Source organism: Thunnus maccoyii, chromosome 7, assembly GCF_910596095.1.
Source record: "Thunnus maccoyii chromosome 7, fThuMac1.1, whole genome shotgun sequence".
NCBI classification, from domain to species: domain Eukaryota; kingdom Metazoa; phylum Chordata; class Actinopteri; order Scombriformes; family Scombridae; genus Thunnus; species Thunnus maccoyii.
Genome location: NC_056539.1, coordinates 15,855,276 through 15,869,872, shown reverse-complemented (window position 1 = coordinate 15,869,872; position 14,597 = coordinate 15,855,276). Strand labels below are relative to the sequence as shown.

Here is a 14,597-nt window from a genome sequence, read left to right as displayed (position 1 = left end):
CACATTACAAAGAGAAAAAAATCTCTCACTTATACTTGTTGTATTTAACTATGAGGATAGTTCTGGTTTTATTTTTCCATGCTTTGAGAATGGGATTTTGTTTGTGGTACTCTCACAAAATTGAAAAGTTACATTGAATAATCAACAGCAACACCTTTTTACAGAAACAGAGTCCCTTTACTAAACTAAAATTACCTAAATAGATACCACATAAAAGGAAGAATATGCATATAATTTGGTCAAACCAAGCCACAAACAACAAAAAGAGTGCACTCAGTAGGGTGCTGATCTCCGCCAGGTGTGTACAGTCAAGATGGCAGCGAAGATGACAGAAACGGGGATTTATTCATCTCATATCATGCCTAACTTTAGTGTATCATAACATATTGGGTATAGAATTAATCAGCAGATGCTCTGGTTCAAGATGAGACCAAACTTTTCTATGGATGTCAGGTTTTGAGCCACAACAAAGGCCAAAATGCGGCCTGCAACAGACTAGATAAGCCTTATTTTTAGCATGGCCAATTGCCAGATATGCCTTCTGCTATGTCGTAACGCATATCATAAAATGGCAAGGACTGCTGAAAAGACGAAAAAAAAGTCTAAGCTTTATGATAGGCTCATGAGGAATTGTGTTATAAAATAGGTTTTTCAAAAACTGTTAATCACTGCAACCACAAGAGGTCCTTGAGCATACAGTCATAAATGTGCACAAAAAATATTAGGCTGATGAGTGTGCGAGATTAGCTGTGGACAGATACACGGATATACAGACACACGGACGAACACACACAACCAAACGCATGATGCCTTCCAGGCTTACGCCTGGCAGAGGTAATGAACATAAACAAAGCCAACGTCAGGTTGATGTATAGGACTTTTTTAATCTCTGTAAAGGGAGTTTGAATCGTTACATGTATAGTGGTTGTGTTTTCACATTAACTCTGCTGGCCACTCTGTGCTCTACTTCCAGGTCTGCAGATAGTCCTGAAGTCTATAATGAAGGCCATGGTTCCTCTGCTGCAGATTGGCCTTCTGCTCTTTTTTGCAATCCTCATGTTTGCCATCATCGGCCTGGAGTTTTACAGCGGCAGACTGCATAGCACCTGCACACCGGAGCCTGGAATACTGGGTACAGACACATTGACTGTATATCTATTCAGATTATGCATAGAGACGCTTATATATACAGATACCTGTGCAGAGAATTTGTGCATGTACATCTAAACATAAAACACATATTTAAACTCATACATGATACTAATTTACCACTTTTACTTCAGTCGTTCATGTATGTATGTTATCAGGAAAGACTGACTCTATAACCGCACACATGCACAGACTATCCCCATCCAGTGAAAAGACAGAAATATAACAAATACATCTTGGGACCTCAATCCACATAAGTAATTGTGAGTCCGTTAGTTAAGTGTACTTCAGTCAGATCAGTTCAGATACACACACGTACACACGCATTGATTCATACTACTCCATTTGTGATAGTAGCCAATGTTAACATCCAGTGATTACTGTTATTCAGATATTTTATTCCTCTTCTGCCAATATCTAATTCAAACTGCATTGCAAAACAGGAAATAGTCTAATCATCTGCCACACTCTGGTGGCATGAATGAAACAAAAGAGAGCAATTTGTAGAAAGGACCTGAAAAGGTTGGAGAACTGTGAATAATGCATGAAATGAGAATGGATAAAAGAATCATTTTACAGCTATTTTTGACAACAGACTGAGTCATAGAACATAAAAGGAAAGAGTCAAGTTTCTGTTGTTATTGTGTATGTTATATATGTGTGTGTGTGTGACTTTGTGACTTGTGTATTTATGTAGCTCTTTAGGCCTATTATTACAATCTCAAATGCATACACACGTACACACAATGGCATGTCAGGCTGCACCTGGAGACATGATCAAACCAAACCGGCAGTGTTGTCCTGTATAATTAAAACCAACAATACGGTGCGCTACAATGGCTCATTGTACATTCACAGCTGTCATTAACCTCCGAGCTCCTCCTGTCACACTGAAGCTGAATGGACAGTTTGATAACACAGACAGACTGAAGTGAGTAGATTCTGTCACTGAATGGTCACGTTAGTGTTCAGACAGGCGCTCCGCTCTTCCACTGTTTTATTGAGTTTTTTTTTTTTTTTTACTCTAATTCATTCTTACATTCATACACTGATATGACAAGACAGACAGGCAAGACATCATCTAAGAATTCACTGTCACATAACTCCACTGTTGATGAATAATAATGGGAAACATTGCATGAAATGTTGCTTTAATTTACAAAATCAATCATACAGTGTTCACTAGTGTTCTACCTGGGTACATGGATTGTTTTAAATTGCATGTGCTGGAGCTTGAAGCTGAAGTCGTTAAAAACACTCAAGCCTTCACATTTCATGCGCTGCATATACAGAAGTAACTTTTTAATGTCAGGAAACATTGCAACACTTCGAACAGGTTTTTTGTAACGTGTAACACATTCCTGCTTCTTTTCCTCTCCCGTCTCTGCACCTTTCTGTTCAGAAAACGAGACGGTGGACTCTTCCGAGTTTGAGTTCCCATGTGGCGTGCGTCAGTGTCCAGCCAAATACACCTGCAACCATACTTGGATTGGCCCTAATGACGGCATCACCCAGTTTGACAACATCCTGTTTGCTGTTCTCACTGTCTTCCAATGCATCACCATGGAGGGATGGACCACTGTACTCTACAATGTAAGGCTCACACACTCAAACACACACATGTGCCACTCATAATATTTTCAAGATTGCTGAAAATTACAGAGGTGTAGTAGTGTTTTGTCACAATTTAGACTCCATTAACCCTAATGAACAGGAGCAGCATCAGGTCCAGAACGCTGATGGTTGTTGAGTGGATGTGTGCAACCCCTGCATCCTCCTTTCTCTCAGGCTGTCTGCCTGTGGATGTAAAACATAGAGAGGGGAAATACTGGCTTGCGGTTTTAATGTTGAAACTGTGTGAGAATTTTGTCCATTCCTGTTTTGCTCTCTGCTTGCCATTTTTATTCCCTCTGTCTCGAGAAATGTACAACCTGCTGCAACACACTGCCTGAATAGAGATTAGACTGCCCACCTACTAGTTATGAAATATGTCACGCTTCAGTGTCTCTTAGAGGAAAAAATGTAGTCTGCTATATATATATATATATATATATATGAGTAAAAAGTGTAGATGCAAAAATGACTCTTTTGCTTCTGTTTACTCAAAATACAGATCTAATATGTATTATTTTCAAGAACGCATTTTCATATCAGCTCTTCTTCACTTTTGCTTCTCTGAATGTCTGCCTGAACCACCTGAAAAGTATCTTTTTCCTTCCATGTTCATATTGAATCATTAGAATTACATTATGTGACCAAGGGTGTGTAGTTTTGTCATCCTGCTCGACTGACATCGCACAGAGCAGTGACAGATTGCTCAAAGATTGACTCAAAATAAGACCGAGTTGAGTCAGAAATGCTGTTGCTCTGACACAAGTTAACGAAATTGAGAGTTTTATACCCAAGGTATCTTAGCCCAGTATAAAAAGTCAGCTGTACTTTTTGAGGCAATGTTTTAAAACCCCCTAAAGTTATACAACAGAGAAATAAGATAATAAGCCATCATATTGCATCTCACAGAGACATCTGTTCAAATAATGAGCATTGAAACCAGTAACAATGCAATTTTCTGCCGCAGAGTGCTGTCTGACAGGGAGGAGATGCTGCATGATGCTTCATGAACCTCTGTGTCAGGCAACCAGACACAGACAGACAGTGTGTAGACAGAGAGGCAAGCAGTGGCAGGCAGTGGCACCATTTGCTAATTTGATATAGCTGTTGCCTGCATGACCATCCAACAAATCAAGTCCAATCATGTTCACCTCTGCCTGCAGCCGAGCAGAATTACCAGATCCTTTTCAGATAGGAACACTGTATAAAACCGTGCCCATGTAAAAAACCAAACCATCAGAACAGAATATTTGGAAAAATAATCAAGGATTTGTTCTTCCTACTATTTATTTTAGTCGTTTTAGAAAAGCCTGGACCATTTAGTAAATGTTAGTGTATTTTAATCAATGTGATTTTTTTGTCCAAAAAAATAAATAGAGGTAAATTACAAAAAAAAAAGTTATATCAATTAAATGGGCAATTTTTAACGCAGGTTATCTCCTATATGTGCTCTGTCTCACCAATTAATATCACAAAGATTTGGTCTTTTTATATATTTGGTATTTGTATTTGTCTTAGTTGAAGGAAAATGGAAGGTAAAGTTTCCAAAAGCTTTTGCAGTGTTATAGACTGACATTTTGGTCAATTTTGAAACAAATCAGTTTTCCATTTTCAAAGATTCTCCCATTTTGGTCAAATTTGAGCAAGAGAGGAGTTGATGTGATAAAAACTGTTGCACTGTTGTGGCTAAAAGTCAGGGTTATCAGTGATGGAAATGTGCGGAAATCAAAGGACAATCATAGAATCAATAGAATTTTAGTTTTTTTTATTTTCATCAACCTCAAAATTATCTCAGTATCAGCAGCGATTGCAAGCATACACACACGCATAAACTGCTGCGTCTGGGTGTAGCTTGCAATCAGCTGCCTGCCCTTTCAGTTTTTATTGAGATTGATGAAGGCAGACGATTTTCCAGAGTGATTGTATTATGTTGCCGTAAGTGATGCTGAATGAGAACAAGAAAGGACAGAGGAATGAGACAGACAACATGCTGCTAGAATGCTGACTGTACAGACGTACTGTAATGGTGTTTACTGTAGTCTAGTTTAATCAATGTTGAATACACAGAAGTACATATGCACACACACACACACTGTAGTGAAGAATCACACTCTATGCATTGAACACTTCATGTTTACTTCCTCAGGTCCAGGTGCAGAAATGCAGCTCTCTGTTTCTATATTGGCTTCATACACTAGTTTTTCTCCGGTGCAGAATACCTCCACTCTCCTCCACACTTGCTCTGTGAGGCCGACCGGATCAATACACATGATGTCTCTGTTCAGTGTCCTGCCTGCACTCAGACTTGAACCTTCAGCAGCCACCCAAACACCTACACTGGTGTATTTCTGTCATATCCCAACGGCAACACAAGTCTGCTCCAGCCTGAGTTGATTTTACTGAGTTTAAAACTTTTTACTGTTTCAGACCGACGATGCCTTGGGCCCCAACTGGAACTGGCTCTACTTCATCCCTCTCATCATCATTGGCTCCTTCTTTGTCCTGAACCTGGTGCTGGGAGTCCTCTCTGGGTAGGTCTGCTCTTCAGTCCAAGCCCCAGGTTGTTGTCTATCTCAATCTTGACAAAGCCTAAACCTCTTGTAAAAGTAATGGAGATTTATGGGGATTTTCTAGCTCATAAATTATCAGATTTGCTCACTACCTGAGTTGATTTCATTGTCCACTATCAACCAACTATGAAGTAATAAAAAATTCTGCGAAGGTGTGGAGTCTGCCAGACAGACTTAAACTGTGTCCTAGTTTAGAGGTTGTTTACTTCCCTATCTGCAATTCAAGAGCACACACCACATCAAAAGCAGTCAAACAATGCCTGTCACACATTTCAAAGCATTCTCTGTATGCATTTGAGAAATGCATCCTTCTCTTACCCACATTTAGAGGACAAAGCCTCCTTTACCGCCCCTATAACAGTGCATTCGGGCAGTCATTGTCAAACTATAATGTTGCTAAAAAGGCTGTTATCATGAAATATTTACCAGGTGTTTGTGTGTAGGTGGTCATCAGTCATTGTTAAATACATTGTATGATCTGAACCAATTAAAAACCTACTACAGGATATAAATAATGGAGCCCGGGCTACTCAGCTGTTTATACTCATTAGCAGCCTAGACATGTTTAAAACTCCACAGGGCAATACAGATAAATACAAGTTACAGTGTATTGATGTGTTTACTGTTAAATGCCGTTAAATTTGCCATTTGAGGGCAATTATTTGGTGATTAATTTGGAAATGTCAACGTTGTGACTTAACTAAATCTGCTGAAATGGATATCTCACTTTAAGCTTTGAGCAGTGTTTTCAATTAGTTTTGGTCTTGGTGAAGCTAAACTGTCAGCCTTGTCCCAATTTCATACTTCATACTAATTCCATACAGTATGTCCTTCATCTTACTCATGCTGTTTTAGCAATTAGTACACAAAGCAATCGGCACTGTCATGAGCAAAAAGATTTAACTCTTTTTTTTTTTGGTTTTGTTTACAAAAATCTTTCCATAACTGTCTCCCCACCTCCCACATTTTTTTTTCATCTTTGAGTAGCACTTTCATTTCCTTTGTGCATTACATTGTTGGACAATGGTGTCACTTCAACAGCACACTCAAAAATCTACCATATTTAGTATGCATGCTGCCTGGTTTGAGTAGCTACACTTCCTTTTTTTTCGCTTTTCCAGTGTGAACACATTACAAGCTCAAAACCAGCTTGGAATTAGCATGTAGTGTGGACTTGTGACATGACAGGTGTCCTTTGGAGACGTGGCACAGATTCAGCCCACTAGTCTTCAGTCCTCCAAAGGCCACTACACCTTCATGGGCCACTTCCTTCAAAGGAGACGGCCCCTGAAATGGGTCACAGCTGTACAGTCAGATGTTTTATTGCCCTGTTGGTTTAGGATCTGGCAGACTAGACTGTAAGCAAGAATAAACTGTAACTTCATTTTTCACTGACTGGTTGAGTGGCTGGCACACCAGCTACTGTCACACCAAGCCGTGTTGTTTCAGCACACGGTGTCAAAGTCCATACAAGTTAATTAGTTTTACAGAAAGGTTAATGGGGGATCTATTATCATTATTTCCACAGTGAGAGGGATGGAGACGACTCCTCTCTCCTCTCCTCTCTTCTTTTCTCTTCTCCTCTCCTCTCCTCTCCTCTCCTCTCCTCTCCTCTCCTCTCCTCTCCTCTCCTCTCCTCTTCTTCTTTCTCTTCCTCTTGCGGTCAAATAAACAATGACAAGATCTTAGTTCAAGGCAACAATAGCTTTTCCCGCACTGATTGTCTCTAAGAGGAATTATTTATAAATGTGTGTGTGATTATAAATCCCACTACCCTCAGAGAGTAAAATAAATGATTCTGTGGTTTGGTTCTGCAGGGAGTTTGCCAAGGAGAGGGAGAGGGTGGAGAACCGCAGGGCCTTCATGAAATTGAGACGCCAACAGCAGATTGAGAGAGAGCTCAACGGCTACCGGGCCTGGATCGACAGAGCAGGTGGCTTTACTCTCAATCACAGCACAGGGAGATCAAGGATTTGGCTCATGATGAGTAAAGGAAAATCGTTATTTCAGCTTCAAGACTAACTCTCTCCACTGAGGAACACAAGACTTTCTGATGCAACCTGTTGTCTTTTAGCTACAAAAGATGCCAGTTTACTGTATCTCCATCTGAGCCATCATCTGCTGCTCATTTCTGATTACAGTTTTAACTTTTTGCTTTCCAGAGGAGGTGATGCTTGCTGAGGAGAATAAGAATCCAGGACCGTCAGCCCTTGATGGTAAGTCAGAAGGAGGTCTTTGTTTTTCCTACTTTCATTGTGCACATTGTCTCTCTGCTCACATTGCTTTACATTCTGTCTCTCTTAAACTGTTCTGTGTTTTAACGCAAATGTGCCTTATAAATATTATTCAAGCATATGTCATTATAGTATGTTTTGTGTATTTGTCTGTGATATTAGATTGACACATACTTTTTTCCAGTGAAATTGGATTACATTTAAACCTGGTGGAACTTTACTGCTAAGCTGGCAAATTTTGAAATGAAAAAATGACCCAGATTTTGTTGCTGCTGTGGTGTACTCGCACACATCGCTTACACCATTACGCCTCTTTATACAACTCTGAGTGTTACATAGAGAGAATTAGCCCTGATAGTGCTAAACTTGCCGCTAGACACGGTGCCCTGCAGACAGCTAAGTGTCTGCTCTGACCCTCTGAACTCTACTTTGACCTTTCCTCTTCGCTAAACCAGCAGGCCTTTGATTAAATGTTGATTGATTGGCAGCTCTCAGGAGGCTCCCAGAGTGGAGTACAGGTGGTGCCTATGGTGAGAACCGTCCTCTGCTCTGCTCCTTCCCTCACCAACTTCACCGCCCCATTTGCCACACACACACACTTTAACATAGAAAAACAGAAGCAAATCCTTGCTCGGGTATGTTTCTGTCACTTGAAGCAGAGAGACGCTCTGACCAGGTAAAAATTAACTAAATGATGCAAATCTGTAGTAAAATCACATAGTGGGTCCAGCTGTTGTGATGGAAATAAGTGCGGAAGCTCTGATAGCTTTGATTAAAAAGAAAGGTGGCACACTGCAGTTGCCTTAGCAACCACTGGTCTAGAAAGACATTAGCATGCATGTGTTTGTTTGTGTGTGTGTCTGTGTTTGTGTGTGTGTGTGTGTGTTGACAGGACCCAGTGTTCCTGCCTTTAGCAAACACTCCTGTGTGTGAGATGAGCAATATTTTTGTGTATCTGTGTGTGTTTGATCAGTGGCTTATTAAAAAAAAAAGTCTCCAAGCAAATATTGACCGCAAGTAGATTGAGAAAATACAAGGTAGCGGGAAGGTGTGAGTGGGGTGGGGTAAGGGGGGGTGGGAGGGGTAGGATGAGAGGTAATCACAAACACATCCGTCAGTGAAAGGTCAAAACACGCTCGTCACACTCACTTTGGCATGTGTGCACTGCACGTCGAGTCCCCCGATACTGTATGACAACACAGCTCAAATAAGACAAATGCATGAACCGCCAAGCCGCCTCGGAGCATGGTTCGCTATGACAGAGATCATAAAATAGCAGCAGAAGGTTTGCATTCAGCTGTTTGGATCATTACACTAACATTAAATGATCATTTTTATCTCATTCAGCTGCAGCGCTAATGAGCTTAACTTTCCCTTTCAGCTAAACCTTCACAGGCATTAGCTTCTCATGCAGATGATCTTCACTTCTTCTTGCCATTTGCCTCATCGTGATCTTTTCATTGCATTGTATGTTTACATACTTGCATACTGCTTAAGTCTAACTATGAGTGTCTTAAAAATGTAAGGGTGGTCAAGCATTAGGCAGCTTTTTGGGCAATGTTGACATACGAGCAGCCAAAAGCTACAAATCTGTTCAGTGACTCAACACAAAAATGCAAAGCAACTGTTGCTCGGTCATGTTGCCCAAAAGTCAGCTTTGGTTTACTACCTTCACATTATGTTCCATCTAATTTCACCGACTGTATCAGTTACGTTGTTTGATCAGCTTGTTCTGGTACTTTTTATGTTCTACCTTCTCTGTCTGCAGTGTTGAAGAGAGCCACCACCATAAAGAGGAGAGGCATGGATGTGGTGCGTCGAGGGCAACCAGGGGAAGAACAATATGGTGACATCTCCTCTGTGGGTGAGTGGGAGTCTGGACAGGCTCATAAATACGGGTACATAAAGTATGAGGCACACTCTGGTGAGACACACCGAGCTCCACTACAGTGTTGGAAATGCATATTTGACGCTGTTGTAAACATCACACTGTTGGGAGCACAGTTTAAGACTCAGAGTGGGAACATGCTGTACTGTACAAGCACTGCTGGTTAGTTAGTTAGCAGTTTCCTCCTCTCTCTCCCTGAAGGCATCCCCATGGCTAGAGCAAGTATCAGGAGCGCCAAACGAGGTCCTACAGCATATTTCCGCCGCAAAGAGCGTCTCCTGCGTATCTCCATCCGCCGTGTTGTGAAGACACACACTTTCTACTGGACAGTTCTGGGCCTGGTGGCTCTCAACACCCTGTGTGTTGCAATCGTTCACCACAACCAGCCCCTCTGGCTGTCGAATTTCCTCTGTGAGTCACACCTAATTTCAGTAGCACCTTGAAGTATGAGATTTGCTCAGGAAGGTAAAACCCCCTTACCTGTCACCTCTGTAATAGCTGTAACACCTCTGAAAGTTGATGTTTTTAGTTATTTTTTCCATTACAAATGTCATGGTCTTTGTTTGTGTCAAAATGTTAATACCTCTTTTTGTTGTTGTTGTTCCAGACTATGCAGAGTTCCTGTTCCTCGCTCTGTTCCTGACTGAGATGTTTCTGAAGATGTACAGCTTAGGACCACGTCTCTACTTCCACTCCTCTTTCAACTGCTTTGACTGCAGTGTCAGTACTCCATCTCCCTCTCTACATATTTGTTTCTCCCAAAATTCAGCTGCTTGTGTCTTTAAATCATGCCGCATCAGCCCTCTCTTACTCTATGTCTCTCTTCTCTCTCTTTCGTCTCTGTCGAGTGTTTGTATACACAAATTATTGATTTGCTCCTTTTTTATTTTTGATTGAATCTGCATTTCCTCATAATTATATCTCTATAGGTGATTGTTGGCAGCATCTTTGAAGTGCTGTGGGGTTTCTTCAGGCCTGGCACTTCTTTTGGCATCAGTGTCCTGCGAGCTCTCCGTCTGCTGAGGATCTTCAAGATCACTAAGTTAGTGTGGCAGCCTTCCTCACTCTGTTGAGATATTTCATTCTGTTTACAAGAAACATTTCACCTTTGACTGAAAGCTGGCAGCAGTGTTGTTTATGTAACGTTTGACACATTGGTGTGATATGCAGTTTTCTATATTTCACATTAATAAGAGATACTGGGTTGTGTTGGAGATTCATTCAGTCTTTTCTGAAATATTTAAAAAGCAAAGTGCACCAAAAACTAAGTCTTCCTTGCCCAAAACAAGAATATATGCCTATGACATTTATGTTCCTTACAAAGGAAAGTCCCATACTTTTTGTCAGGTCACTCAAAAATCTTTCAGTATTATTCACTGTCTTATCGTTTTTTTGCACTAATTTGGTATTTTGTGACTGCCCAGGTATTGGGCATCTCTGAGGAATCTGGTCGTTTCTCTGATGAATTCCATGAAGTCCATCATCTCCCTTATCTTCCTTCTCTTCCTCTTCATCGTTGTCTTCGCACTTCTTGGCATGCAGCTCTTCGGTGGCAGGTAAAAATAAAAAGTTATGCGCAGTCCTCTGAATAAAATACCAATACTCATAGTTCAATGCATCACGTCTTATGAGCCCATAAAGAAAATGGAGTGAAGCAAGGCGCTAGCCAGGCAGAGAGACTAATCAATTTGACTGAAAATATAGATAATAAATACTGATTCAGCACAACATAAAAACAAAGGTTTAAGTAGACTTCATGGTTCAGTGGGTTCCTCTTTATTGAATAGACAGAGTTGAGGAGAAAATAAATTGTCCTATGGCCTGTTCACAGTTGTTTTCATTATACCAAAAGACTATGTGAGCTTGGTAGAGATTTAAGACTCTGCCTTTGTCACACACACACACACACACACACACACACACACACACACACACACGCACACACACACACACACACACACACACACAGAGCTATGCTTGGTTTCCCCCGAGTCGAAGGCTGTTTCCCGCAAGCTTGTCGCTTCAATAAAGGCTGGCTGAGGTACACAAGCATGACCTTGTGTATGAACTGGCCTCTAGAATACAGAGCAATTGGAAAAAAAAGAAAGTTCAGCTCCATCTACCAGCCAGCTTGTCGGGGAGGAGGAGGATTGATTTCTTTCTGACCAAAAAATAAGATTTTTTTAAGACCATATATGTCAAATTTTTCTCACAGGTTCATCTTTGAAGACTACACCCCGACAAACTTTGACACCTTTCCTGCAGCCATCATGACCGTCTTTCAGGTCTGGAGATAAACCTGCCAAGTTATTGCTCTCCGGTTAAAACAAAGTTATTACAGTGACTCATAATATGAGGAGAATGTAAATTTGAGTGTAACAGTTAAGCTAATGTGGAGAAAAGTGTACCTAATTTCAACAGTGATGCTCAGTGCGTTTGTTTCTCAGATCCTAACAGGAGAGGACTGGAACGAGGTGATGTACAACGGTATTCGCTCTCAAGGAGGAGTGAACTCTGGCATGTGGTCCTCCATCTACTTTATAGTGCTCACACTGTTTGGAAACTGTATCCTTCTTTACTTTTCCTTTAAGAAAGTATAAAAGGGTTCATTCCAAAATGGCAAATACAGTACTGATTTATTTAATAATTTCATAGTTACATAAATCTACTGATGTACTTGGACACATTATCAGTACTAAAAAATACTATTATTATTTATAAAGGTACCCTAATTTGTTATCATTTAGTAAAGCTCATTTGGCTATTTGGCTCAATTTTTTGCCTTACAAATATTGTCACTTTAAAGTTTTATTAGTCATTTTAGAGTGATACTGATACTGATTTATTTTGTTTTGTGATACAGCAACTAGGGACAGAAAAAGCATCTATTTACCATCAACTTACCAAGTGCTTATGGCTAACATGTTAGCAAATACCTGCTTATTACACATGCAGCAGACACAGAGCAACATGTGCATGCCATTAGAGTTATGCTGCTGGAAACCTGCTGAATGTCATTCAAAATTTCATCCATTATTTAGCCCAGGTTTTGTCTAACAACCCCTGAGAAAGCTTAGCTTACGACTGTAAATGTTTGACGTGTTTCACTAGCCATTTCATGCCAAACAGGTAACATAGCATATAATCTGTTTGTGTGAGCTTGTGTGGTGAGTGTGTTTGCCTACAATATGATATCTGCATAGAGGTAAAAACTAGCCTTTTGATTCTCAGTGTGATCAGCAGTACTAGCAAATGTTAAGGTATATCATAACAAGGAGTCACTGTTGTGCCAGTTGGTGTTTTTAGTACCGTTGTGCTTTGACCATGTCCTTAACTCACCTGTGACCAGACACTCTGCTGAATGTTTTCTTGGCCATTGCTGTGGACAACCTTGCCAATGCACAAGAACTTACTAAGGTAATGTAAAAGTGAATGATAAAAAAAGATGCCGTCATTGAAAATACAAGCCTGCTCTAAAGATCTGCTGTTATTAATGCTAAATAGTTTAATAATATTTCCGCTCTGCCGTGTCCAGCTCTGCTCATTCCTCCTTCCATCGCTTTGATTCTGTTAAATTATTCCAAATCACAGATGCTACAGCTGTTCAGTCTCCTTTTTAATGCTTCTTCTCTTTTGATCAGGATGAAGAGGAAGCAGAGGCAGCGTTCAACCAGAAGCATGCTCTCCAGAAAGCAAAGGAGGTCGGACCGTTGTCCTCCTTCATGTCCTCAGAGTAAGTGCTGTATGCAACCGCTCTCCCTGCCTGAGCTCCTCCTCTTCTCTCCTCTTCTCTCCTCCCTCTGTCTCTCTCTTCCTCTCCCTCCTCCCTTCCTCCAAGGAGTGTCCATGTAGGACTAAACCACAGTGCCAACATTTAGCACAAGTTAAATCCAGCAAATAGTGAGTTATCATTTGATGCAGTAGAAAAGAGTTACTAATGAAACTACGACATGCAGAACAGTTATGGATGGAGGCTAAGGGTCATCAATATACAGAGCTTCAAGTTGTGCTGCTGTGTAAGTGCTGGCTTGTAGCACTTAAATGTCACTTAGGGCCTGTTGAGCAAATCATTATTTGGTGTTGTCCCACTAGAGACTTATTGATACATCTATACTGAAAGGTCTATTATCTAGCCTCTGCCTGCTCCCAGCACTGTAATTGAAGTCTATGTCTCCATGGTTACTGGTTCCACCATGTGGTGGGAGGTGCTTATATTGTTGTCATGGAGACAGGGTTACTTAGCGTCCAAATTAACGTGGTGTGTCCATCACAGTGATATACTTCTTTACTCAGCAAAGTGGTTGGCAGGAGAGAGTGTGAGGAAGTAAAATGAAGTCTGTTTAAGTGTTCTCTCTTGTGGAAAATTTGATTCATGAAGTAACGTGACCTTGTTTTCTCAATGCCCAGGTTTCCAGCATGCGGAATAGATTGTATTTTACTCAGGGATTGATTGCAGAGTGTGTTGTCGTAGGTGGTGGAAGTGCATGTGCATGCACAGGAGTGGAGACCACTGCATCTATATGCACGCTGTGTTTTGAGAAACAAGCAGTTTGTTGCATGGGCATGTGGAAGATTTTACAAGATAACACTTTATTAATATGAAATGATATACTTCTTTCTTTCTTTCTTTCTTTCTTTCTTTCTTTCTTTCTGTCTTGAGGCTTTGCCATTTTCTGAATGAAATGAAGAACAGAACAAAAAGAAAACTAGAGATGTGCGTTAGTTTCAGTTGAGCCAACTGAGGGTCAGGCTCTTGTCAAAGCCCATAGAGAGGACTGGAATACCACAGGGTCATCTCGGCCAGCATCTGTATTCAGAGAGGACTCTCTGAACTTTGAGGGTTTCTGGTCTCATCTCTAATGTCAGCTATGAAACCCCGGCAGTACCTGCCCCTGCTGACCTTGAGGAAACTTGCATGACAGAATTTGCTCATTGAAAAAAAAAAAAAAAGAGATGCAGCATGTTGGAGGCTGATGATAATTTCACCTTGGGACCGCATGCATCTGGTCAGCATGATCAAAGGGAGAAAAACAGAAATTACACACACACACACACACACACACACACACACACACACACACACACACTGAGAATGCTTTTCACATAATTTGTAACAAAGTGATACTGAAAGGACTGTGATATTTG

At 40.8% G+C, this 14,597-nt stretch overlaps 1 protein-coding gene across 5 annotated transcripts in view; it reads left to right on the top strand.

Annotated features, from left to right (window-relative positions):
• Positions 1-14,597, top strand: part of LOC121900004 (voltage-dependent R-type calcium channel subunit alpha-1E) — a 104,292-nt gene that overhangs the window by 63,566 nt on the left and 26,129 nt on the right. For all 5 annotated transcript variants that reach the window (XR_006096861.1, XR_006096860.1, XM_042415859.1 and 2 more), the window contains exons 8-21: positions 974-1,132; positions 2,552-2,742; positions 5,188-5,291; positions 7,148-7,263; positions 7,493-7,546; positions 9,333-9,428; positions 9,654-9,863; positions 10,060-10,172; positions 10,382-10,494; positions 10,877-11,008; positions 11,668-11,737; positions 11,900-12,017; positions 12,802-12,869; positions 13,094-13,185. Coding sequence is in view for 3 of the 5 variants with exons in the window: in XM_042415859.1 (XP_042271793.1) it covers positions 974-1,132; positions 2,552-2,742; positions 5,188-5,291; positions 7,148-7,263; positions 7,493-7,546; positions 9,333-9,428; positions 9,654-9,863; positions 10,060-10,172; positions 10,382-10,494; positions 10,877-11,008; positions 11,668-11,737; positions 11,900-12,017; positions 12,802-12,869; positions 13,094-13,185 (1,636 nt within the window). In the remaining 2 variants the exon portion in view is untranslated. The remainder of the gene's footprint in view (positions 1-973; positions 1,133-2,551; positions 2,743-5,187; positions 5,292-7,147; positions 7,264-7,492; positions 7,547-9,332; positions 9,429-9,653; positions 9,864-10,059; positions 10,173-10,381; positions 10,495-10,876; positions 11,009-11,667; positions 11,738-11,899; positions 12,018-12,801; positions 12,870-13,093; positions 13,186-14,597) is intronic.